This window comes from Eretmochelys imbricata, chromosome 11 (genome assembly GCF_965152235.1).
Source record: "Eretmochelys imbricata isolate rEreImb1 chromosome 11, rEreImb1.hap1, whole genome shotgun sequence".
In the NCBI taxonomy this organism is placed as follows: Eukaryota; Metazoa; Chordata; order Testudines; family Cheloniidae; genus Eretmochelys; species Eretmochelys imbricata.
In genome coordinates, this window is record NC_135582.1 from 39,472,231 (window position 1) to 39,497,068 (window position 24,838).

General features: G+C 39.5%; 1 protein-coding gene across 1 annotated transcript in view; it reads left to right on the forward strand.

Moving 5' to 3' along the window:
• Window positions 1-24,838, forward strand: part of MYO3B (myosin IIIB) — a 263,385-nt gene that overhangs the window by 24,748 nt on the left and 213,799 nt on the right. The window contains exon 7 of the mRNA XM_077830392.1: window positions 10,007-10,152. Coding sequence (XP_077686518.1) covers window positions 10,007-10,152 — 146 coding nt within the window. The remainder of the gene's footprint in view (window positions 1-10,006; window positions 10,153-24,838) is intronic.

The window sequence follows — 24,838 nt, forward strand, 5'->3', positions numbered from 1 at the left end:
ACTGCTCAGCACTGTAGACATACAACTCTGCGAAATAACTGCACAATGCTCAACTATCCATTATGCTTAGGCTTGGCAGAATTTGATTTAAAAAAAAATAATTTTGAGGGATAATATCGATGTTAAGTTTTTAACATTTGTAAAATTCTTAGCAATTAAATTTTCATAGTTGTACAAAATTATGGGTTTTAAACATTTTTTCTAATTTTATTGATTTAAATGTTCATAGGTGTGGGAAATTATGGGGGGGTTGTTAGACAATAGGGGAAATCAGACAATGATCATTTAATGACAGTAGGAGTTGAGATTCAAAACGTGAAAGTTTTGTAACTATTGAAATATAAATTGTCAACATCACATGTTCAATATAGAAAGTATCCTTTAAGTCAAACTCTATTAGTTCTCAAGCAGCACTTTTTTTACACTGCCTATCTGTAAATTTTTATTATTATTGATGGATATATTTTTTCATAGGTTTGTGTGTGTATGTACGGTGAAATTGATATTTACTGATAAAAATCTAATCTTTTCAACCCTGATTATGCTGCTCCCTGAACTATCTTTTATATTTCAAGTACTGTAAGACTTAAGGGCTTACATCATTATGGCTGGTTTCCTTGTGTTTGTGTGAATGACACATTTATATTCCATCAGCTGTAGGATTTGCATTACTTTTTGTGATGCCTTCGTAGTTCTTTTTAATGCATGTGTAAATTGTGCTATGAAAGATGAAAATCTAGAACTATGAGAACTTGAAAAATCCTCCTTGATAACAGCTTTTTGAAAACAAAATTTTCCAGTGAGTCTAAGGTAAGATTAGTGAAAGCTAATGGAAACTTGTACAGTGAAGAGAAAACATAGGGCAGCATGCAAAGAAAGTTTCCTTGCTCCTTTTTGCCTGATGTTTTTGATATGTGGGGGTGTCTATGGAGAAACAGCAGAGGAGAACCCTGAAACAGCTTAAAACAAGTGGGTCAATAGGAAATAATACGATTCAGAGAAACTGAAAGCATATGGTTTAGAAAAAAATGAGGAAATTGGACTAAGCCCCCAGTGAGTAATTGGGCTTTTCAGAGATGTTTTTCTGATGTATTTGTATGTCAAATAATAGCATCAGGACAGAGAAAAAAGAGCAAGAGATCAGTGCATATCCTGGGTTTAACCAAAATATGGTTGGAAAGTGAAAGTGGGGGATAATTGTACAGAAAGTAAGCTGTATAGAAGCAGCTGAAGAGCTCAGGGGGAAAAAAAAAGATTAAACCTAAGAAGTAAACTTAAGAGTTGGTTATTATGTCAATCATAATCACCTCACACATACAAGATCAGTTGCAGAGACTGAAACAGAGAATACAGCCAGGCTAGATTCAGCAGAATCATTGCTGAGGTTACTTTATACATACTACTTGTCACCTGTTAAATAAGTTACCTCAAATCTCTCTCTGTCATCCCTAAAATGCTCCGGGGGCAAGGGAGGAGAGTCAAATTTGAAACCTTTGAATTGAACTCACCTATATATCTTTAATTCCAAGTCTTAAAAAAATATAATAATAATAAAGGGAGGGGAGTGGTGTCTCATTTCCAGTTCTGGTTCAGAAGTGGTCAAAGGAACAGTGCTGTGGTTTTTGTAAGATTCTTACCCTGAATAGTGAAAATATCACAAAATCAGATGATCTCATTTGAGTACTGACACATTCATCCAAAACTTTGCAAGAGAAGCTCACAAGATTTTAGCAGTTATTAAAGCTAAACTCTTGACCTGGTCCAGCCTGAAATCTGAACCTCAGAACTTAAGTGTAAACCTAAGTGAATCAGCACATTTTCACCTTGTACCAAATCTAGTTTTAGAACAGGAATTGCCATACAGGATCTGGGACAGACATTGGGGGTGACTTAAAAACAACACAGACTGAGGTAGCATGGACACCAACTTTTACACTTTACTTATAACCATCAGAAAATGACAGAGGTGCATAGATACTAGTTACTTATGGGGCTGTTGAGCACAAAACATTTAAAAATGTGTCCGTTGAAGAGCTGTACGGATAGGAGAGTGACATATAGCTATAATAGGGACTTCCACCTTGGAAAAGATATCATATAAGTTCAGTGGAGCCAAGATTTCATTGCTAGCATCTATCCTAGAAATCAGCGGGAGTTTTGCTGTTGACCTAAATGGTGCCAGGACTTCAAACGAGGAGTCTGATGCTGTATCAGCTCCTGGTTTTGGGTCCGTGTTACCAGCCAAGAGAACATAGCATTCAGCAAGATTATTCCAGTAACAGCAGAATGCTTTCCTCCTCCTTGGTGAAATAGACATCTCCATGAAATTTGCTACTTCAGTGCACAAGAGCCTGCTCTTGAGAATGTTAGAGGAGCAGGTGCTCAACTGGATATACCCACAGCACCTTTTATTTTAAAAAACTCCTGTTTATTTTATGGCTTTGAATCTGATTTTTTTTTTTTTTTTTTTTTTTGGACAGAGAGAGAATAAACAGAATGTTGGAACAATGAGAAAACACTTGCAGTGTCATACTGTAATATGAGGTGCTCTCTCCACATTATGTAAACACAAATATTAAACTAGCACAATATTTTTGTTTACATTCATATATTTGAAAAATATCTGAAGCAATGGGTTGATCCTGCAAAGTTTCACAAGAGCAGTCCTTCTGACATCCCATATTCATGTGAATAAAGGGCTTTCGGGTTCAGGGCCAGGATTTTTGCTCCAAGAAGTCACCTTATGCCAGATTTCATCTTAGAGCAGGTTTCTTTTGTTTAAACCTAAACTATATGAACCCTAAAAATCAGGTTAGTACCTGTAGTTAAAAGGCATCTAATACCTGGAACAGAAATTCCAACTCCCCGCCCAAATCACAGAATTGCATTCATTTGAAAATTGTACTCTGTGTTTCAAAGTTAATTCTAAATAGACATGTGCGGTGCATACAATCCTCTAAAAAGCACCCAGCATGTTCCCCCATTTTCCAGCCTTCAATTTATCTTGTTCACTGCTCACTTGCCTACATCATGGGACTCAAGGTCAGCCCTGGGTTAATAGCTTTAGGTCTCTTTGCTTTAACTTCTATTTAGCTAAAATTAGCTCTTCTGATATGAGCATTTTGACTATGCATTTAGGTGCCATTCAAATATGAAACTTTTTTTTTATTGTAAATTCTGATTACCACAAGAAACTCTTGGAATCCACATGGTAAAGGGAGACAACTTAAACAGGTGAGAAATCAGAAAGTATAAAAACAAATTTATTTTATTTTTTTTGTTGCCTGAAAGTAATTTAAAAATGATCGTGCATGCAAAGCTTGTTTACATTTTGTAATAGAAAATAAATCTAAGAAGAAAATGTGTGGCCTTTCTGCCTTTTGTGAGGAAAATTTTGAAAATATGTATTTACAGCACGTGTAATGCATGTGTGGCAAATATCTATTTTCAGAGCACTGCTTATAAGATGCATTACTGAAAGAACTCTTTTTAGAGGTTAGTTTTGTTTTCACAGCATGCATTACATCAGATAAGATTAAAAACAAAAGGGGATATTAATCTTAAATTATCTAGGGCATAAACCAGTCATTAACTATCTGGGGTTAGGAAGAAACTTCTCCCAGGATAGGCTATTTCATAAATGCCTCTAAAGAAGATTCTTGCACCTTCCTCTGAATTGGTATTATCTGCCATGAAGATGAATGAATATTGAAATTTCTGAAAATCGAACTCATTTGGTAGGAAAACAATACAATAAATCTAGTATAGTAGCAGTAGAGCATAGATACAATTTTGAATTTTATTGCACAGAAATTTCAAGAAATGTTTGGCACTTATTATTATATTTATGATTGTATTACTGTAGGGCCTAAGTCCCAGCTGAGAGCAGGGCCACATCATGCTAAGCATATGTTGTGAGAGACACTGCACTCTTCTGCTAGGATCCAGGCTTTGGACCTGGAGGACGGTAGCCAAGGTGAAATCCTCCTCAGTCTGTGCTTGGGTCAATGAGGAAGAACACTCCTGGATATGGTGCAAGTCTGACTATGTATTTGAGCAAGGGAGGCACGGTAGGTAACGTACTCCCTGGTCTATGATTTTCTTTTAGTGCCTCTCCCTTTCTAGCCTCCTTCCACAGCAGAGAGCAGAAAAAAGAAAATCTCAAACATCAGTCCCTGAGAACCTGAGGGGCTTAAAGCACTCTTTGAGAGAAGGGCAAGTGTCCCCAGGAATATGGGGTTCTGGATCTCTTGCAGAGAAGGCAGACTGCCATGTTTTGCCTTTTGTTTCAATTTAAAAGATTCTTGCTCTGAGAGGGTTGTCTAGACACCAGCTATATCTCAGAAGACAGGAGAAAACCCGGATGCTCTTCAGGAAGGGTGGATCTTGAAAATGAGCCTGTGATTACTAGGTCAGGATCTGGTCCCTTAAAGCCACATATGTCCTGAAGCCCCACTGTAGGGTCTATGGAATTGGATGCACAGGAGAATGAGCATTAATTTTAGTACAGTACTCAAAATAGGTAGCAGTATCGTTTTGGGACCAGGAAGTCACAGTTTTAGGCCAGACCTACAATACAAAGATTTTTCTGCATAGCTATATTGGTCAGTGTGTGTGAGAAGCCCCCCTCGCCTGAGCAGACGGAGTTATGCCAGCAAACCCATCAGTGTAGGTGCAGCTATGCTGACACAACAGTGCTAATTGTTGTTTGTGGAGGTGGTATTACCATGCTGACAGAAAAACTCCTTCTGTTGGCATATGTTGCATCTATGCCAGGGTGCTCTGTTGGAATAGCTATACCAGTATTGCTATACCAGCAAAGCATTTGTAGTATAGACAAGGCCTTAGGCGCCAAGATAGAAACTGGGACCAGCTGCACAAACCAACCTCCAAACAATTGCTTTGCTGTCCATGATCATCTTCCATGGGTGAAGCAATAAATCAGAATCTTACTTTCCCTCCCACCCCACCACAAGCTTCTGTGAAGGGCACACAATGGTAAAATCCTAACAAATCCCAAGATAAATGGCAAACTGTCTTCAGTTCAGTAATCACTCAGAGTCTGTGATAATGCAATCCATATACATTCTACATACTCAATAGCAAGGTGGCAACCAATGGAATGTGTTTTCTGAGCAGCTTCTTTTGCTAGAGGTGAGTGATGGAAAACTGCCTGAAATGCACTTGGATGCATGTTTCATTGCAGATTAAATTTAGTTGGAAACAAAGAGAACTCACAATAGATGGACATAGAATTTGATTTTTTTTAAGTGCTTCTCACCTGGGATGCCGGGATTTTTAATGTAATGTAGTTTTACTTGGATGTACCGTATTTACTGAAGTCATAAGCTGTCAGCTGCTGTAGAGAGGAGAGTATCGAAAGATGCTTCATATGTTCTCTCCTCTTTGTTGAACTATTGTAGGCCTTAAACTGTTTGTGAAGACTACAGAAGCTCAATGACATTGTTCTGGAAACAGTGCTGATATCCCTTCACTACACCATCCCTCATGAATGCAATTCCTTGTGACACTCATTTAATTATTTTGGCATAGCTTGTAAATAAACTTTCTAAGAAAGTTTAGATGAAGAGTGAATTTTGCTGTCAAACTGCGGACAATAGATTTTAGAATTAGAATCAATGGCAACATGCCATGCTTATGTAGGGAAAGGATGGCTTTGTGTTTTAAGTCACTGGACTGGACTCAGGAGATCTGGATTTACTTCCTGGCTCTGCCATAGTTAACCTCTGTGACCTTTAGCTGATCCTGAGACTAAGTCTCTCCATACTTCACTTCACTTCCCTGACTGCAAAATGGGGGAACTGCTACATCTGCCTCACAGGGTATTGAGGACAAATTTCAAAATATTTGTGAAGAACTCACACAATGCTGTGATGAGGACCATGCAAATATCTAGACAAACACGATCCGGGGATAGATTGTAGCAGCTTTGTAGCCAAACAGATAAATATTTTTGACATTTCAAGAAAGTGAAGGAGAAAAATAATGTCAATTTAATTAGCTATGTATGGGCTAACTGCTTGTGACTTCCTCTGAGTCACTACCTTATGGGAGCTGACTCACATGATTTCAGTAAAGTGACGTGTCATTGGGAACACAGATGTTTTTGGGAAGTGGATAAAGAATTTAAAAAACTAGAGAAAATTTAGTTTCTTTTTTGGTTATTTTTTTTCTTTTTTAAGTTTTGATGAAGGTCAAACTAAAGCTACAATGAACTGCAATAGGAATGAAAAAGTTATGCTGGAGCTGCTAACAGCATTGAAGCAATACAATGGAATTCAGAAAGCTACAGATAAGTCCTTAAAGAAAAAATTGATCTATCAGCACAGTATCAGAGAAGGTCAAAGAAGCAGTGGGACAACACCAAATCTACTGTGCAGAGTGGGGGCATTTGCATCATGTCACCCTTTGCCTGCAGGAGTGCTGACTTCCTAGATAGGCAGCATGAAGCGGGGCTTTGAGGGAAGTTGAAGGAACACCCCATAGGTCTGTAAAGCCAGTTGCCACAATTGCCTTTGTAAGGTGCAGTGGTTCTAGATGCTATTCCAATCCAGCTGGAATGACAGATATGGAGGGCTTGGTAAGCTTCTCTGCAGTGTGAAGAAGATTCCATTACCCCTGAGCCCCCAAGCCTAATTCCCTGTGAAAACTGTGTGTGTTGCGGTGTATGAACCCTGCACTGACAGGATAGGGGTTAGGGAGGCTGTGTGTCCTAATCAATAATTGACTACTAATATAAATTGTTCTGAAATTCAATTAACTTAAAAAAATCAATTATAATTTATCTTTCATTGATAAACGTTTTAAAAAAATGTCATCTTTGAATAAGATCTGGAAGTCATAAATAAAGAAATGGGAATAAAGAACCAATTTAGGTCTCGTGTTTACTCTGGCTTGTGTGTGTGTGTGTGTGTGTGAGAGAGAGAGAGAGAGAGAGAGAGACGCTCACCTTGGTGTGCCTACACCAGCTCTTCCAGTGTTGCTAAACACCAGTGGAACTGAACCAGTGAGAGATTTTTAGGAAATGTCGCTAGTGTATACAAGGCCTACGAAAATATTTTTACCCCTAAGGTGAGATCAGATTAAATTAAATAGGCTGCATAGTGTCATGTGGAAAGACATTCAGCTGGTTTATTTTATTTGTTGGACTTGCATGGTTAGCAGTTTTGCTCTCCTTGGAGCAAGGGTAACAATTTTGTACCAGCTTCATTTTTTATACACTCTGCTCTGCTTTCAGCATTGTGCTCACATACCTCATAAGCTGCTTAGCTCGTGCTGTCAACTGAGTACAGTAGCACCTTTCCCAAGAAGCTTCAGCCCTTTAACCTCAAGACTACTTTCAGCTGGTGGGTCAGCAGTGCTAATTATACAGTGCTTGTCTCCAGCTAGCAGAGCTCCAGTCATAATCATTCAGCAGTATATTATATGCTTGCAGCGATGCTTTTCTACATGTTCTATATCTACTGAAGCCAAGACAAAAATAACTTCAGTTCTAAATAGTCCTAGGCAAATCTCAAAAGGGTTTGATGTTTCAGTTCTGATAAATGTACATACGAATGCGTCTGTCGTCCTGTCCCCAAATTAGAAGTACACGTGCCAAACTTCTCCACTGCATAATCCTGTGTGTTACTTTCTCTTTCCCCGTCTTGTGTGTCCATATGTTGACTAGTTTAGGGCCTGATGAAGTTAATGGCAAAGCTGGCATTGGTTTCAATGGGTGTAGAATTATACCCTTAGATTATAAACTCCTCTTGGCAGGGAAAGTATCATCCTGTATGTGCGAAGTCTCATGTGGTACTGTAAAAATAAAAGTTATCCAGACCTCTGGAGCAGGACATGTCATGAAGAGCTTTTATCACTAGACTTCTACTTTTATTTCCCTGTGGCTAGCATGGCTAACTCCATGAGTCCTGCCATCCTAGGCAGCCCAGCAAATGTCTACCTCTTCTGGCCCACAGTGACCACACAGACAATTACTGCATGTCTTGATTCCTGTTCTGCCTGTGGGGTATTTTGGTGCTTCCAGTCCTACAACACTGCAACATACCTGGGCATGCAGTCACCTGGAAACTGTAACTAGTACAGAACATGACAACATATCTTTTTAGCAACATGGGCTACTGTGAGCACATCAAACTGGTCTTTACACTGGTGTCCCATAGAATACCGTGCCAAATTCAAGGTCTTTGTCTATATTTTCAAGGCACTCAATTGCTTGGGCCTAGGATGATACCTTCATGATCATCTAAAGCAGTGGTTCTCAAACTTTTGCACTGGTGACCCCTTTCACATAGCAAGCCTCTGAGTGCGACCCCCCGCTTATAAATTAAAAACACTTTAAAAATATATTTAACACCATTATAAATGCTGGAGGCAAAGTGGGTTTGGGGTGGAGGCTGACAGCTCGCGACCCCCCATATAATAACCTCGTGACCTCCTGAGGGGTCCCCACCCCCAGTTTGAGAACCCCTGATCTAAAGTTCTGAGATGAGGACAGTGATTGACAACTCCACTCCTCAGATACAATGGAACTGTCCAGTGTCAGAGTAAAGCTTGTCTGTTTAGGAGATGGACCTCTCCTGGGGGTCAGTCCAAGATTATGGAATGAACCCCCACAAACTTTTTCTCTAATTTTACCTCTTGAGTGAGGATAAGAGGCAAAAAAACAACCTCACATGACGATGATGATAATCTTTAATGCACTACTGGAGAACACTCAGACATTCCCCTTATGAGGGTGATATACGAAACCAAACAGAACAGAATAGAAGTTTCTCTGACATACTAAAGTGAAAAAAATTAGGGAGGAGAGTTATCTGAACATTTGGTTCTAGCTTTGTGAGAAAGTTCAGGTGGGGCGGGGTCTAATTTTTCTGAATCAATTTGCTCTAGACAAACAACTAAACTGATCGACCAAGTGGAAAGACCTGATTAAAAATAAATTATTGCTGTCATTGGAGATGCTTTTTTTCTAACCATAACTTCTGCTGCCTCTGCTACATTTTCTTATCTTGTATATTCAATGCTCTTTACTTCTTTTATAAGAAAATAATTTGTGCTGTCAGCAATTCTGTTTACAGTGAGTACAAATTTGCAATTTAATTTAACCCCATTTAGAAAACCGTGCACATACCTATTAATGACACAGCAGAGTGTAAAAAGTTTTCAAAGCACTTGGTGGTGGTGTTTGAGGAGTTTGAGCTGGAAAATTTGGCTCACGATTCCAAACCACAGTAAGTGCAAGGGGTTTTGGGGTCTGAGGTTTTGTTTCATGCATTTATAGAGATAAGGATCAAATTTTAACCTGGATTTGGTTTTTGACCTCCCCAGCAAGGTTTGTGGACGTTCACATTTAGCGGTTTGTTTTGAGCTCATATCTAGTTGTGAAACTTGTGATAATATGAATGTAGACACTGACTTTCACTGGCAGCATGCATACAGGTTCTGGTCCAAAGCCCCCTCTTCCATTAACTTCAATGGGCTTTCGATTAGGCCTATGATATATTGATTCAGCTTTTTCTATTTACTCAAATCCAGAGGGGGCAAACTATGTATAGTTGCAAGAAATTGACTGATGGGAGTGAACGATGGAATATTCTTATCATGCAAATCTCCTTTTCACCTTACAAATAGCTGTAGAAATTAATAGGTATGAAATAGAATTGCAATAGGTTTCAGTAGAAATTAAAATATATAGAATTTAATAGAGAATTTTTTTGTGGAGTTGTTTGAAGCATCCTGTACAGTTCTATAGCAGGGGTCTCTATTAAATTTTGTGGGAATATTTTTTTAAATAAAAACAAACAAACAAACAAGGAGAGGGTTATAATTCTATAGGACTATTTCCATCTGGGAAATGCAGGCAAAGCTGCAGAAATAGGATTGCATGTGATTTTTGGTAATCAAAAGTACATTAATGTCATGCTAGCACAGCGTGAATTTATGAGAAGGTTAATACATTGTTTTTCCTGCTTTTATCTGATAGGTCATTGCTTGTGAACAACAGTTTGACTACTCATATGATGCTCGGTGTGACGTATGGTCCCTTGGGATCACAGCTATTGAATTGGGTGATGGAGACCCACCTTTATTTGACATGCATCCTGTGAAAACGCTTTTTAAGATTCCAAGGTATGGCACTAGATGGCTCTCTTGACTCACTAGTTTGTTGTTCACAGGGAGTCTAGTGAGAAGTAAAATAAATATTTGGTAAACAATTTCTCCTCGAATTGTAAGAAACCATCACTGGAAAATAGATAAAAAAAGAGTTGTCATCATTATGAGGATTCCTATTCAATCTGACTTTAGAAATAATTAATAGTAAGGGCTCGTTGAAATAATAGAATTCTATATTTACTTTATTCTTCTCTTGGGTTTTGATTTTATATACCTTCAACAATAGACTGCAAATGTAATTTTCTTAGCTGTAGTTGATAAAAGCATTTGTTTCAACGTAGGCAGAAACTAGTATCTGAAATGTAGCATAATGTTTTTAAATGGCATTCATCTGGAATCTTAGACTTGTCTGATTATGGAAGAAATACATGTAATTTTGAGAATGTTATGTAGCAATCTGTCAGTTGCACTAAATTGTGTCCATCGTTTCTTTTTTTAATTTACCCTTGGATGATAAGATGTGCAGTATGCATATAAAAAGAAAATGGAAGCTCTCTCCATATTTATTAATATCACCTAAATATTTCATTTCACATCATCTGTTTTTGTTTTGCTTTATCATCACCTGATTGGGGTTTCTAACAGGACAAGTCAGGATTTTATTGACAGTGCGAAATAGGGTTTAACAAGAGGGTCACGATCATAATAGGAAAAATCTCTCAAGAATTTGTCCAAGGTTGACTGCAAATTGGCATATGGTTGCCTTTTCCACATTGCGTTTGTAAAGAAAGAATTGCCACTGGCTGATAGCAGTTTAAAAGCTTTGACAATAAAAGTGTTTGACCTTTTCTTATCTGAACAATCGTACAATTATCACGGGCTTTTAAAATTTCTTCTGATTGCAATTTGCATTTCTGATTAGGTCTATTTATATGCAGATGAGACTGTCTTAGGTTCTGCGTCATAATGTTATCTCCTTGTACCCGACCCAGATGTGAACTGCCACCACTCTTCCAACAATTATTCAGACTGAGGCAGCAGTTCATCTTGTTGCTGAGGCACAAATATAAAACAGGACATGGCAATTAAAGCAGCAAGGGAGGCTCCAGATTTCAAAACTAATGTCCATAAATTTTATCAGATGAATACTCAAACCAGTTTAGCAGGACTGTAATCATGTCATAGTGTTAAATAACAGCAAGTGATAGGAAGATCTATGGAATGGGACATGTGGATGCTTTGATTTTTGTGTATGATTTACCTCTCTCCCTACTCACTGATATATGTCTGCATGACTTTGCAATATGTAAGATGGGGTGTCTACTTTGATAAGATAAATAGTGTGTATTTACTATGTAAACTCCTTAATGGCAGAATTTTTATTATTATTTTTTTGAGTGAAGTGATTTTCTTCTGCTTTGCATTTTACGAGCTAGAATGCCACTACTAGAAACTATCCACTTATACAAGACATCATAGACTATGGTGGGTGCTAGATGGGAAGAGGGACTGCTAATGGGATATGGAGCTTGTCATCTCTAGGAACTGGTTTAAATCCAGTCCAGGTGGATAGTGAGTAGTGACCAAAAGTTGCTACCATCAGGGGGGCTGTTTGACCATCTAGTGGTGTTTGACCATCTCAGTCCAGTTCCTCTTGTCCATACTACATCTGATGTCCTTTTTAGCAGTTTCAGCACTGAGCATGTTGGTACTGTGATGCTCCGCAGGGTTACTCAGAGTTGTGAGGTACCTTGCTACTATCTACCCTTAGCGTGGAGCAGGGGCGTGCACAGGAATTTAAATTTGACATGTTCTGTGACCCCGCTGTGGCCCTAAAGCCAGGAGATCTTGCTCTCCCTGCCGCAGCCCTAGGGCCAGAGGAGTTCTGTGTCCCCTCCCCAATTATTGGAGGGGGTTCCATGCTGCTGCTTTGCCCCTCCCCCACTTGTGCATGCCCCTGGCATGAAGCAGTCTTGTCTATCCATGAAAACCAACAGCCTCTGGCCACCAACACACACTAACTTCCAGGTCTCTGCAGATCTCACTCTCTCTTGTGCAGGCTACTGACAGACACAAACCAATTCCCAAGCTCCTCTGCTAGTGTCTCTCTGTTGCCCCTCTGTTGTATCCAACTCCTGTCACTGGACACTCATATGAATAACCAGGTAGGCTCTCCCTGAAGGTACAGAGTACGCACAGCTTGACTAGAATAACTAGAATAACTCAGGATCAGATTCTTTATAACAACACAGCACTGTAATCTATCTATAGCGAAAATAAATACACCTTTATTAACAAAGGTTTTAAGAGCTAGTGAGTAAAGATAGTAAGAACAACAGGTTACAAATTAAACAAAACCATAAAATGCAATCCTAGGTCTTCACTTATCAATGGTTACCTTTTCTATTTAATAGAGTGGAGTCCTTCCAATCATTCAGTCTTTGTCAGACCCGCTGGTTTTCAGTCATAACCAGAATCCAAGTTTTCATGAATATTTCCCCCACCCTACAAGAGGTTTCCTCAGTAAATGGAATACGAAAGGGGCTTTTTTCCTTCCTCTTAAGTCCAGTAAACTTTTGAAATGCACCCCCAAATAAGATTCTTCTCCCAAATTTTTGATGTCCAGTGTGCTCCCTCCTGTTGGTCTTACATCCCCATCAACCCATTTTACCTATTGACTTCACATGCAAACAGGGCGTCCATTGTGTTGGCTTAATTTACACGTGACAGAGAGAGATACATCTTATCTACTATCTGGAAGAAAAAAACTGTTTGTCAACTGCCTGCTTACACATGTATTTTTGGTAGGTACACAAAATTCCGTACACCTAGACCGTGCGTGTATCTTGCAATGCTTCTGATGACCAGTGTCATTTGAGCTTTCATTGAATTTTGAATTTCTAAGAAATCTGCTGGTGGCAGAGACATCAGTCTTTTTTGTTCTTAGAATTGCTGTAGCCCCTTATAGAGGAGACATGTACATGATGCTCACTCGTGGAACTTTTACTTTTGTTCCTTCTTGTTGTTTTCCCTTAACTGAAAGTAAGTCATTTGATTGAAAGTCTATGGTTGTTCATTATGTATGGGCTGGGGGAACAATATAATGGGCTTGTAATATCTTCTCTTAATATCTATTGATCCAATCCATCACAATTAAATAAATTAATTAAACAATTCCACTGCCTTTTGGCTTGTGTAAGCGATAAACCCTGCCCTCATGATCAGCTGATTTATTCATAGGCCCAAACAAACATATTTAGCTCTCTGGAGTGCTGATGCAAAGCAAATCAAAGGAGAGGGAGGAAAGAGAACTCAAATGAGCTCCCCAACATACAGTTGCTTCTGCAGATTCTCAGTTATACAGCACTGGATCTACCAGTACGCTGAGGGGGAAGTTCCCGGGGAGGCTAAGTGCTCCCTGCATACCCACCCCAGCCTGGATAAAAATCAATGTTAAAAGATATCTATATGGGGGGAGGCAGCTCCCAGTTTTTCACTCTCCCATAGCGTCTCATGCTAAAATGGAGGCTCTCTGTTTCTTTCAAGCTTTCATTGTCTTATAGTTTAAATGGCAATTACAAGCTAAGTTTCTGCTATTTATACATATATACTCTATAATGGTGCAGGGATGAGATTGCACTGAAGTTTGTTACAGAATTCTGCGGTGACTATGATAACCTACAGTCAAACAAGCATTTCTTGTTGGTTAATCTGGAAATATAAAATGCCACCAAGTTAGAATGGACAATAAATGTTATGAAGTATTGATTTACTGTCCAAATCTCATTTCTGCAAAGCATCCTCTATTATTCCAACTTTGTTGATTCTCTATTGGCCATTTTGCTGAATGGACTGATTTGAATCCTAGTTTGAAAGGGAGGGGTGTAACTGCCATTTGCGATGAGTGACCCATGTATTTGTTTTGGATTGTCTGAAAATATCGTGTCCTCATTTCCTCTACATACATGGCTACAGCTGGTCCACACCTTTCCATTTCCAACACCATTTTTATGTGTCAGACTGGTTGTATGCGCTACTCGTTTCATTACATTAACATAGAATTTTGAGGCGTTTCATCAAGGAAAGGACAATTAACCCTCATGAATGAACTTAAGAAACGTTAGTGCGAATGAGAAGTGCCAGACTGACAGATTTGGACACAGAAGTCCTCTACTTGTTCAAGGGACAGATACAGCATAGCCCGCATCAGTTCAAGCTTCCCTACACTAAAACCCCAATATTCCTTAATCCCTGAATTTGTGTGATAGAATATTTCAGTTGCCATGCTAATTCAATCCTGGGTCTTTCTGCTCAGATTGTCAACAAGCATGCGAGTAACAGTAGCATTATGATTTAGACACTTGTCAGTTAGGAACTGGAATAAGACCACAACTTAATTTCCAATAAACAACCAAAGAGCAGGATAGTTCTCTCTTTCACTCTCTTTTTAGTAGAATTATTATTCTTTTTTGCTGTGTCCCTTAAAGGACTGATCCAAAGCCCATTGAAGATAATGGATCAAGCCCTGAATGAGCAACAAAATTATCCTGGGGCTGGAAGGATTGATTTCTTAGGAAAGTTAAAAGATCTATCTATCTTATCTATCTATCCATCTAATCTAGCTATCTATCTAATCTTAGTTATGCAGTGATTGTGGAGGAAGTAACAGTCTATGAATATTTGAAGGATGTCAGCACCAAGGAGGAGAGTAAATGAATGTGGCCGGGGTGTATAACTAGGAGCAATGAAAGAAAATTTAAGGAAGGAAACAGAACTGGTGGAAGCCACATTGCTTGGGACTTTTAAAACTAAACTGGACAAAACAATCATAGAAATGTCAGGCCCCACGGGTCTTTGAGAGTCATCACATTCCAGTCCTCCACCCAGCAGCTTGCAGACAGCAGCGGGACAGGGGTCTATGATGTCCAACATGGGCACAAGCCTCACCCCTACTTTTTGATTGAGAGAGATCCAAGGCTCCTGCTTGGGCTCCTTTTTAAGCCAGAGGAGGAAACAGGTACAACTGGGCTTCTCCCTGCCATGGATTGCTGGTCTGGTGTTTATGTGTTCCTGCCTTCAGATTCAGACCTCCAGGTATCCTGGCTCAGCCTGACCATTGGAAACTGCCTCCTGGTTCCTGCCCTCTGGTTCCATGTCCTGAACCTAACCTCCTGGTATCCTGACTTAGCCTGACTCTTGATTCTGCTACCTGGTTCCTGCCCTCTGGTTCTGTTGCCTGAATCTGACCTTCTGATATCCTGACTCTTAGTAACTGCATCCTGGGTTCCTGATTCTGTCTGGCTCTTGGTAACTGACTCTTGATCACTGCCCGTCCATTTGTCTCTTGATTTGGATCTCCTGGTATTCTAACCTGGCCTGATTCCTGGAAACTGGCTCCTGGCCCCTTAGCCCATACCCAGTGCTAACCCCTAAGCCAGGTTGTCCATTCCTTGGCCCTGACGAGAAAGCATAGAAACGTAGGGCTGGAAGGGACCTGGAGAAGTCATCAAGTCCATACATCTGCACTGAAGCAGAACCACATAAACCTAGATCATCTTTGACAGGTATTTGTCCAACCCGTTCTTTAAAACCTCCAATAATGGGGCGTCCATAACCTCCCTTGGAAGCCTATTCCAGAGCTTAAATACTCTTATATCTAGAACATTTCTCCTAATTGCTAACCTAAATCTCTGTTGCTGCAGATTAAGCCAGTTACATCTTGTCCTACCTTCAGTGGACATGAAGAGCAATTAATAACCATCCTCTTTAAACAGCCTTAACATATATGAAAACTGTTATCAAGTTCCCCCTCAGTTGTCTTTTTCTCAAGACTAAATCACAGAATCATAAACATGCCCCTCTTTTAAACTTTTTCTTATAGGTCAGGTTTTCTAAACCATTTTCATTTTTGTTGCTCTCCTCTGGAGTCTTTCCAATTTATCCAAATCTTTTCTGAAGTATGGTGCCCAGAATTGAACACACTACTCCACCTGAGGCCTCACCAGTGCTGATTAGAGCAGGGCAATTACTTCCTGTGTCTGACATATAACACTCTTGTAAATACACCCCAGAATGATACTAACCTTTTTTTGCAACTGGAGTTGCAGACGTTGACTCATTGTCAATTTGTGATCCACTATAACTCCCAACAATATTTTCAACAATACTACCACCTAGGCAGTTATTCTCCATTTTATAGTTGTGCATTTGATTTTCCATTCCTAAGTGCAGTTATCTGTACTGAATTTCATCTTGTGGAATTCAGACCAATTCCCCAATTTGTCAAGATTGTTTTGAATTCTAACCCTGTCGTCCAAAGTACATGCAACCCCTCCCCGCTTCGTGTCAGTTGCACATTTTATAAGCATAGTCTCCACTCCGTTATCCAAGTCATTAATGAAAATATTGAATAGTATCAGATCCAGGACTGACCCCTGCAGGACTCCACTAGATATACCTTCCCAGTTGTAGTGAACCATTGATAACTATTCTCTGAGTTCGGTGTTGCAACTAGTTTTGCACCCACCTTACAGTAATTTCATCTATTCTAGACCACATTTCCTTAGTTTGCTGATGAGAATGTCATGGGGGACTGTGTCAAAAGCTGTACTAAAATCAAGAGATATCATATCTGCGGCTTCCTCCCTATCCATTAGGTCAGTAACTCTGTCAAAGAAGGAAATTAGGTTTTTTTGGCATGATTTGTTCTTGACAAATCCATGTTGGCTATTCCTTATAACCCTATTATCCTCTAGTTGCTTACAAATTGACTATTTAATAACTTGCTCCATCATCTTTCCAGTTATCAATGGGAAACATACAAGGGACAATCCTGCACTGGCAGGGATATGGCCTGGATGGCTGAGGGGTCTTTTCCCTCTCTGACTTCTGTGAAAAAATAATTGAATCCAATGCATTTCAGTAAGAGCTAAGGGCACGATCCAGAGCTCACTGAAGTCACATGGAGTTTTTCCATTGCCTTTAATGGGCTTTGGATCAGACCATAAATGAATGTACCTCTTCCCATAGTCACACCCTTCAGACACAAACAAATCCCTATTAAGGGTCTTATCCTGTAGTCGCTCTGGATCTGGAACCCCACTGAAGTTAATAGGCATTGCATGCACTGGACTGCTGGATTCCTAATGCTTTCATGTGTGAGTTTCAGTGGAAATGTTAAAAATAGAAAAAACTTAGCAATAGCCAAACATTCTTGTCAGCAAGCAAACAACACACAGGGTCTGATATTAGAATGTAGCTATTACAAGGTATAAATCCAACACATTCTTCTAGCAAGAAATAAATTAAAAATCTATGTGGATTATATACAAAAGTGTATCCTTGGAACAGAAGTTCAGTCCAGAAATGCTTCAGAATATGGAATACTCATAATTTATTTATAACTCTTCCTCTAACTTGAAAGTGAAATACACTTTTCAGTCAGTGACTGTGATGGAAGAAACTAAATCAGGTTTCTCAGTTTGAACCTTGGACGCTGTTTTGTGCATGCTGATTGGTATTTGTCCGAACTTTTTACACCCTTTTTCCTCACAGTCCCCTCATTGTTAGCTTCTCTTTTTGCCACCCATGCTCCTCTCCATCATTCCTTCCATTGAGAGAGATCCAAGGCTCCTGATTGGGCTGTAGCGTCTTTTTAAGCCAGAGGAGGAAACAGGTACAACTGGGCTTCTCCCTGCCATGGATTGCTGGTCTGGTGTTTGTATTCCTGCCTTCAGATTCAAACCTCCAGGAATCCTGGCTCAGCCTGACCCTTGGTAACTGCCTCCTGGTTTCTGCCCTCTGGTTCCATGTCCTGAACCTGACCTCCTGGTATCCTATCCCATATCCCTCTTCCCCCTTGCTTCCTTTCCCCCTTTTTGCTCCTGTTTACGCACAGCCTCCTGCCATTCCTGATCCAGATCTGAATTCTGTAACTCCAACCAATGGCTAATCGAAACCCTTCATATTGTTCTCCAGCGAGTTGATCCCTAGGGAATAGCTAGCCACCCCAAAGTAGTTTGTCTTTACACTATGAACACCATAGCAGTTCCTAGATCTTGCTAAAAGATACTTATAATTCATTACTCTCCCAACATTACTCCTCCATGTAACTGATTGCTGTAGCTGCCGTAGTTATGGGACTATGCTTGAGAGGGGATATGTCCATAAATGGGAGGGCAGATGGCCTGCGTGACCTATAATGGGAGGTGAGGGTGGTCTATAAGATTCTCACTATTAAGATGAAATTCATGCTATGGTGATGTTTGTGAACCCCAAGAACTAAGATGTCTTTTTTCAGCGACCTGTCATTGCTCCAAGGTTCCTGCTCTCTCCTTGTTTTCATGACTCTCTTTCTTTGATTGTGGAGGCCCTGCACCTTTGCCCTTATGGTTGTGACTTTACTATTAAAAGTCTCCAAATCCCCTGTCTCTGCTCAGGGCCCTCGTGAGTCTGGTGAGTGTTTGGTTTGAATGTAGACCGTTCTTAACGGGACCTTGCAGGTACAGCAAGCTTCAGTCATTCCCTCGCTCAGCTTAGCCCACGCACCAGACTGTCTTGTTCAATTTGCTTTTCCTTTGTGGTTGGGAAGGGGAAGGGTTCCTGCCTTCTTACTTGCACTGGTGCATTTGCATTCTGCCCTGCCCTCCTTCCCCCCCCCCCCCATGTAGGTTGGGAACTTATTAGCATTATTATAGTGGAAGGCTGGTGGATATTGAGGGACAGCGTCACTTGGGAAAAAAACAAGGGCACTGTTTCTCGTCCCCCATTTTTAATGTATTTAAAAGGGCATAGCCAAACTACTTAGCAGCCGGCAGTATGGAAGTGTCATAGTTGGAACTGCTGGAAGCTGAGCCCTTTTAAAATTCTACCCTTTGGGTGTCTAAATGGAAACTGAGCTCTCTTGATAATCTGATCCCAGCTGTGGATGCTGAGTACTTGAAAAGCTGGCCCCAAACTTCTTTGAAAATCTGTGTTTAAGAAAGCTCCAGTGGCCAAACTCTTCCCTTTTCCTGGTCCTGTGGAAAATCCAGTGCCTGCAGCAAGAATTAGATAGCAGAGATTTTTTTAAAAAGTCTCAGTTAAGTTTCAGGTCAAAATGTTTCATTATACACTAACTTTCTGAACCTAGCTTTGTATGTTTGTATTGCTTTAGAAGAGGAGTGGATATATGTTCATGGGCTAGTGCACAAATGTTATAAAGACCACTTTCATACCCTCAAAAACATTTAATTATATGCATCCTTAAAGTCATGGTGGTAGCGCTGGGGTTACATGCAAGCAGCTTATCCTAGAACTGATCATGAAAAGAAAGCATAATCTTAAAGCAAATGTTAATCTTTTATTTTGTGATAATGCACACATTCTCCCTCATGAAAATGAATTCTTGGAACTAGCTCATAAATCTCCTGAATAGGGACCTCTGGTGCCTACAGATAGAGATAAATCATACTGAGAAGACACTGAACCATGAAATGATTCTGTTAACATGTCATCTGTCTAGAATATATTTTCAAATCTCCAACAGAAGGGTCTAAATTATGAAGGGAAGGTGGCCTAGCAAAGTTGGTAATTCAGGATTTGATACTTTTAACCTCTTCCATCTGCTGCCACTACTTAAGTGTGTCTGTTTTGGCACAATATTATAAGGTAAAAGATTGTCTAATGTTGACTGTCATTAGAACTAACCATTTTAAAGTGAAATAGACCCATAAATTCTTCAAGCTATGTTATCTTATGAAAAGTATTACAACATATAGATAAAATCTCTTAAGCTAGTAGCATCTTGAAATTTTGAAAAGAAAACTAATGGCTAGGATAAGAACTGTGGCAAAAAAGAGATATCTTGCAATGTAGTTTGAGAATTATGGGTATAAATACCAGTACAGAATGACGTATTTATTTCCAGGCTGTAGATGTATTGTCTTTATGGATCTAACTCTTCATTATGCTGCTGACGGGATTGGTAGAGAGAGGGCAGTTCTGTGCATGAATGCTGGCAGTTAAGGGACTGTTTCTGATTCTGCCACAGACTTCCTGTGTGACTTAGAGCTAGATGCTCTCACATCAATGTAAATCAGGAGTAACTCTTTTGAAGGCAATGGAATGCAACTGGTTTAAAACTGGTGTGAGCTCAGAACTGGGCTCTTAATTTCTCTAGCTCATAGTTTCTCAATCTATAAAAAGAGCAAAATGATATTTACTTACCTCACAGAGTTGGTTTAAGTAATTAATATTGACAAAGTATTTTGAAAAAAGAAAAGGAGTACTTGTGGCACCTTAGAGACTAACCAATTTATTTGAGCATAAGCTTTTGTGAGCTATAGCTCACTTCAGCTCACGAAAGCTTATGCTCAAATAAATTGGTTAGTCTCTCAGGTGCCACAAGTACTCCTTTTCTTCTTGCGAATACAGACTAACACGGCTGCTACTCTGAAAAATATTTTGAGAACCTCCAAAGACAGGTGCTAAAGAAGTGCAAAATTACTACTTATTTTTATTATTATTTGATAGATACAGTATAATGAAAGGACAGAATAAACCTATGCTTTGTTTTTATAAATAGTGTAGCCATGAGATCATGTGGTTTAGAAGATGCCAAAGTAGTTTTTTGTGTCCTTCACTCTGTGTCCTTGTGTGGGGAAGGAAAGGCCCGTACATTGGAGTGTGATCTCTTTCTTTCCTCACCTGCTGGCTAGTTAAGGACAACTAAAGGGGACACACATCTTTCTTGGATAATATTTCCTCTTTAAAAGCTCTAGCTTTTCTTACTTGCAAATGGATCTACCATGTACTCTGTGACATTCCCAGTCGCCACAATGAAGAGACTCAGGTTATCCTGCCCTTGTAGTGATTCTGAAATATTGTCCAGCTGACAGTCTGAGTTCTGCACACATGGAAATGGAGGGAATATTGCAAACACGAACTACAGAAGAAAACTCTCTGTTGATAAGTTAAGTAGCGAAAGCCAAAAGAAGGAATCACAGTTATTTAAAATGAAATGTTTGATAGTTATAATAATAAAAGAGGAATGATTAATATAGTCTTATGCTGAACAATTTGGTGGAAGGTTTGAATCTATCAGAGCCTAAGTTGTCTCATACTTACTGGGTATATGGAAAACAATTCAGTGACATAGTCATTAAATCACATTAAAGGGCCAAATTCTGCCATGGATGCATGTGGCTCATATTGACTTCAATGTGAGCCCTGTGTGCATATCGGAGGGAATAATTTTACCTTTCCCGATCAAAATGTTATCATGTGCTATGTTTTTGCTGTGGTAAGGTGCAGGCTTGGAATCACGTGCTAAGTTATGAGAGCGTTGTAAGTACCCAGATAAGTAGAAATATGAGATTTTCTTTGTTCTCTTTGCTTGGCTTATATGAAGAGTAAAGGGACTCAAGAGTAAAAATGCTGGTCAGAGGCAGCAAGGAAGTATGGTCTAGGGCTTAGGGCACTAGCCTGGGACTTGAGAATTTACATTCAATCCCCTGTTCTGCTGCAGACTTTCCCAGGCAAGTCTCTTAGGGCCAGATTTCCAAAGGTATTTAGGTGCCTAAAGATGCAGATAGGCACCTAGTGGGATTCTCAAAAGCACCTAGACACCTAACTTCCAATGATCTCACTAGAGATCTATCTGTATCTTTAGGCGCCTAAATACCTTGAAAATCTTGTTCTTTCTCTCTCTGCCTCAGTTCTTTTTCAGCAAAATGGGAATTATAGTTCTTTCCTACACTGGGCGGGGGATAGGGGAGAGTTGCGAGAATAAATACATTAAAGATTATGAGACACTCAGATATTATGCAAAAAGAAAAGGAGTACTTGTGGCAACTTAGAGACTAACAAATTTGTCTCTATGTCTCTAAGGTGCCACAAGTACTCCTTTTGTTTTTGCGAATACAGACTAACATGGCTGCTACTCTGAAACCTGTCAGATATTATGGTGATTGGCAGGGCATATAAGTACCTAAGACAGATAGAAGCCATTCTGAGACATTTCTTCTTGTTCTATTGTACATAATGGGGGTGTTTCTATTCTTAGGTTGTTTGTGGGATTGACTAAGGGGTATTGCTATCCCTACAGAATTTTCTGGAAGTGCATCAGCACAGTTGCGTTTACAACTAGTGCTATAACTGTGCCATGGTATTAAAGTACAAGTGCTGCAAACAGCGTGGTAGTTACTAATTTTATTAACAAACCCTGTATAAGAAACCTTATTATAAACCTAGAAAATTGGTGTCAGGAGAAAGGCTAAACTGCTATTTCAGCTGGAGGTCACCCCCACGGTTTTCATCCATAGCCCCTCCTTTTCTGTGTAGCTTGAGGGGTCCTATCAGAACTTTTCTAAAGCTTAAAAATTGCTCGTTTTGGTTCTAGGGTGGACAAAGCTTCAGTTCTTCTTGAACCAAAAGCTTGCTTACCCTTGTGAGAATCCCGTATAATCTTTTTGATGCTCCCATCATCCACTGAACTGGGGATACAGAATGCTAAGGTCTTCATGGAAAGTGCACTACCAGACACGCATATAATCATTCTGTTTTAACAATCCAATCTATTAAATTATTCACACAACAGTGTGAAAGTTAAGGAGCTGTCAAGGTTCCTTCCCCACTCTGAACTCTATGGTTCAGATATTGGGACCTGCATGAAAACCCCCTAAGCTTATTTTTACCAGCTTAGGTTAAACCTTCCCCAAGGTACAAACTATTTTACCTTTTGCCCTTGGACTTTATTGCTGCCACCACCAAGCGTCTAACAAATATATAACAGGGAAAGAGCCCGCTTGGAAACGTCTTTCCCCCCCAAATCCTCCCCAAACCCTACACCCCCTTTCCTGGGGAAGGCTTGATAAAAATCCTCACCAATTTGCATAGGTGAACACAGATCCAAACCCTTGGATCTTAAGAACAATGAAGAAGCAATCAGGTTCTTAAAAGAAGAATTTTAATTGAAGAAAAAAAGTAAAAGAATCACCTCTGTAAAATCAGGATGGTAAATACCTTACAGGGTGATCAGATTCAAAATATAGAGAATCCCTCTAGGCAAAACCTTAAGTTACAAAAAGACACAAAAACAGGAATATCCATTCCATTCAGCACAACTTATTTTATCAGCCATTTAAACAAAACAGAATCTAATGCATATCTAGCTAGATTACTTACTAAGTTCTAAGACTCCATCCCTTTTCTGTTCCCGGCAAAAGCATCACACAGACAGAGAGAGCCTTTGTTTCTCCCCCCCTCCAGCTTTGAAAGTATCTTGTCTCCTCATTGGTCATTTTGGTCAGGTGCCAGCGAGGTTATCCTAGCTTCTTAACCCTTTACAGGTGAAAGGGTTTTTCCTCTGGCCAGGAGGGATTTAAAGGTGTTTACCCTTCCCTTTATATTTATGACAGGAGTGATATGGTTTTTTACTTATGAGGGCTGGTGAAATAGGTCTTAGTTCCATGGGAAATGAGTTGTTGTCTCAGGCTCTGGGATTTCAATATTTTGTCACCATTAAAGAGCCCACAGTTTGTCACAGTTTGCAAGTATTAGGGATGTTAAAGTCAGGACTTTGTACTGGCAGAGCTAGGTTGGGAACCGTGCATAGAATCCAATCCCTATGAAAAGTGGTAGTGGCCAAATTCATCATTGGTGTAATCCACTGGCTTAAATACAGTTGTGCCAGGGATGAATTGAGTCAATAATGTGTTGCTGATTGTAGGGTTTAGTAGTGGCTAAAAAGGCAAAGAGAGAGATGTGTGTGTGCTTCTAAAGCCATATAAATACATCCATTAATTATTGCCCTTTTAGTCCTACATGGCTACAATCAAAATAGTATTTGTGTTGCAGATTTTAGAATTCATATGATAGCAAAATGAGGGCCTGATTCTCCCCTGCCTTACACCATGAGTAGTCAATTATACATATCCACAGTGGTGGTAAAGTGATATCAAGTCAGAATTTTGCACTCACATTGGGCGGTAGTGTTTTACATCCACTTGGTACTCGCTTTGTACAGGTAAATTGTACAAGATGCAAGACCTTAAGAATGTAAGTTCTTCCCATTATAGCGTACTTAAAACTCTTTCTTTAAACATTAACACTCTGGTCTATACTATTTGCTATATATAATTTCTTAGGTGAATTATATTTGCAAATATGTAACAGTTAGTGCAGGGTGAATTAAGAATTTATTCGATAGATTTTGCCTTTATTTTTCTTCTGTTCACCAATTTTCCACAATGGATTGTGATTTTAGCAGATGCATTCGTTGTACACATCTATTTATGGAATAATTTCAGCAGGTAATTCAGGGTCTGTAGCATGTTCATGAGCAGTTCACTGTCAGTCTTTGATATTCAGAATTTTAGCTGTTTGGATAGGACATGGGCACATGGTACTCTGCTGTTTCTTGATTAGATAAGGGTCATTCTTAGACTACGTTTCTAATATGAATACTTGCAATTGCAAACATAAAAAATTCCTTTATATAAATATTCTGCAATATTTGCTTAAAATGTGCAATTTCAGCAAGCATTCCTGCCAGTAAACCTGTTTGCTAGAGCATTCGTGGAAAGTGAGCACAGACGAGATGTGAGCACAGTCAAATGAATTAGCTGAGAATTGTAAATCAATAATCATGGAAACATGTTGGCAGTATTTGCCCAGCTCTTATACTAGCCATTCTCTTTACAAACAGAGGGAAAGGACCATC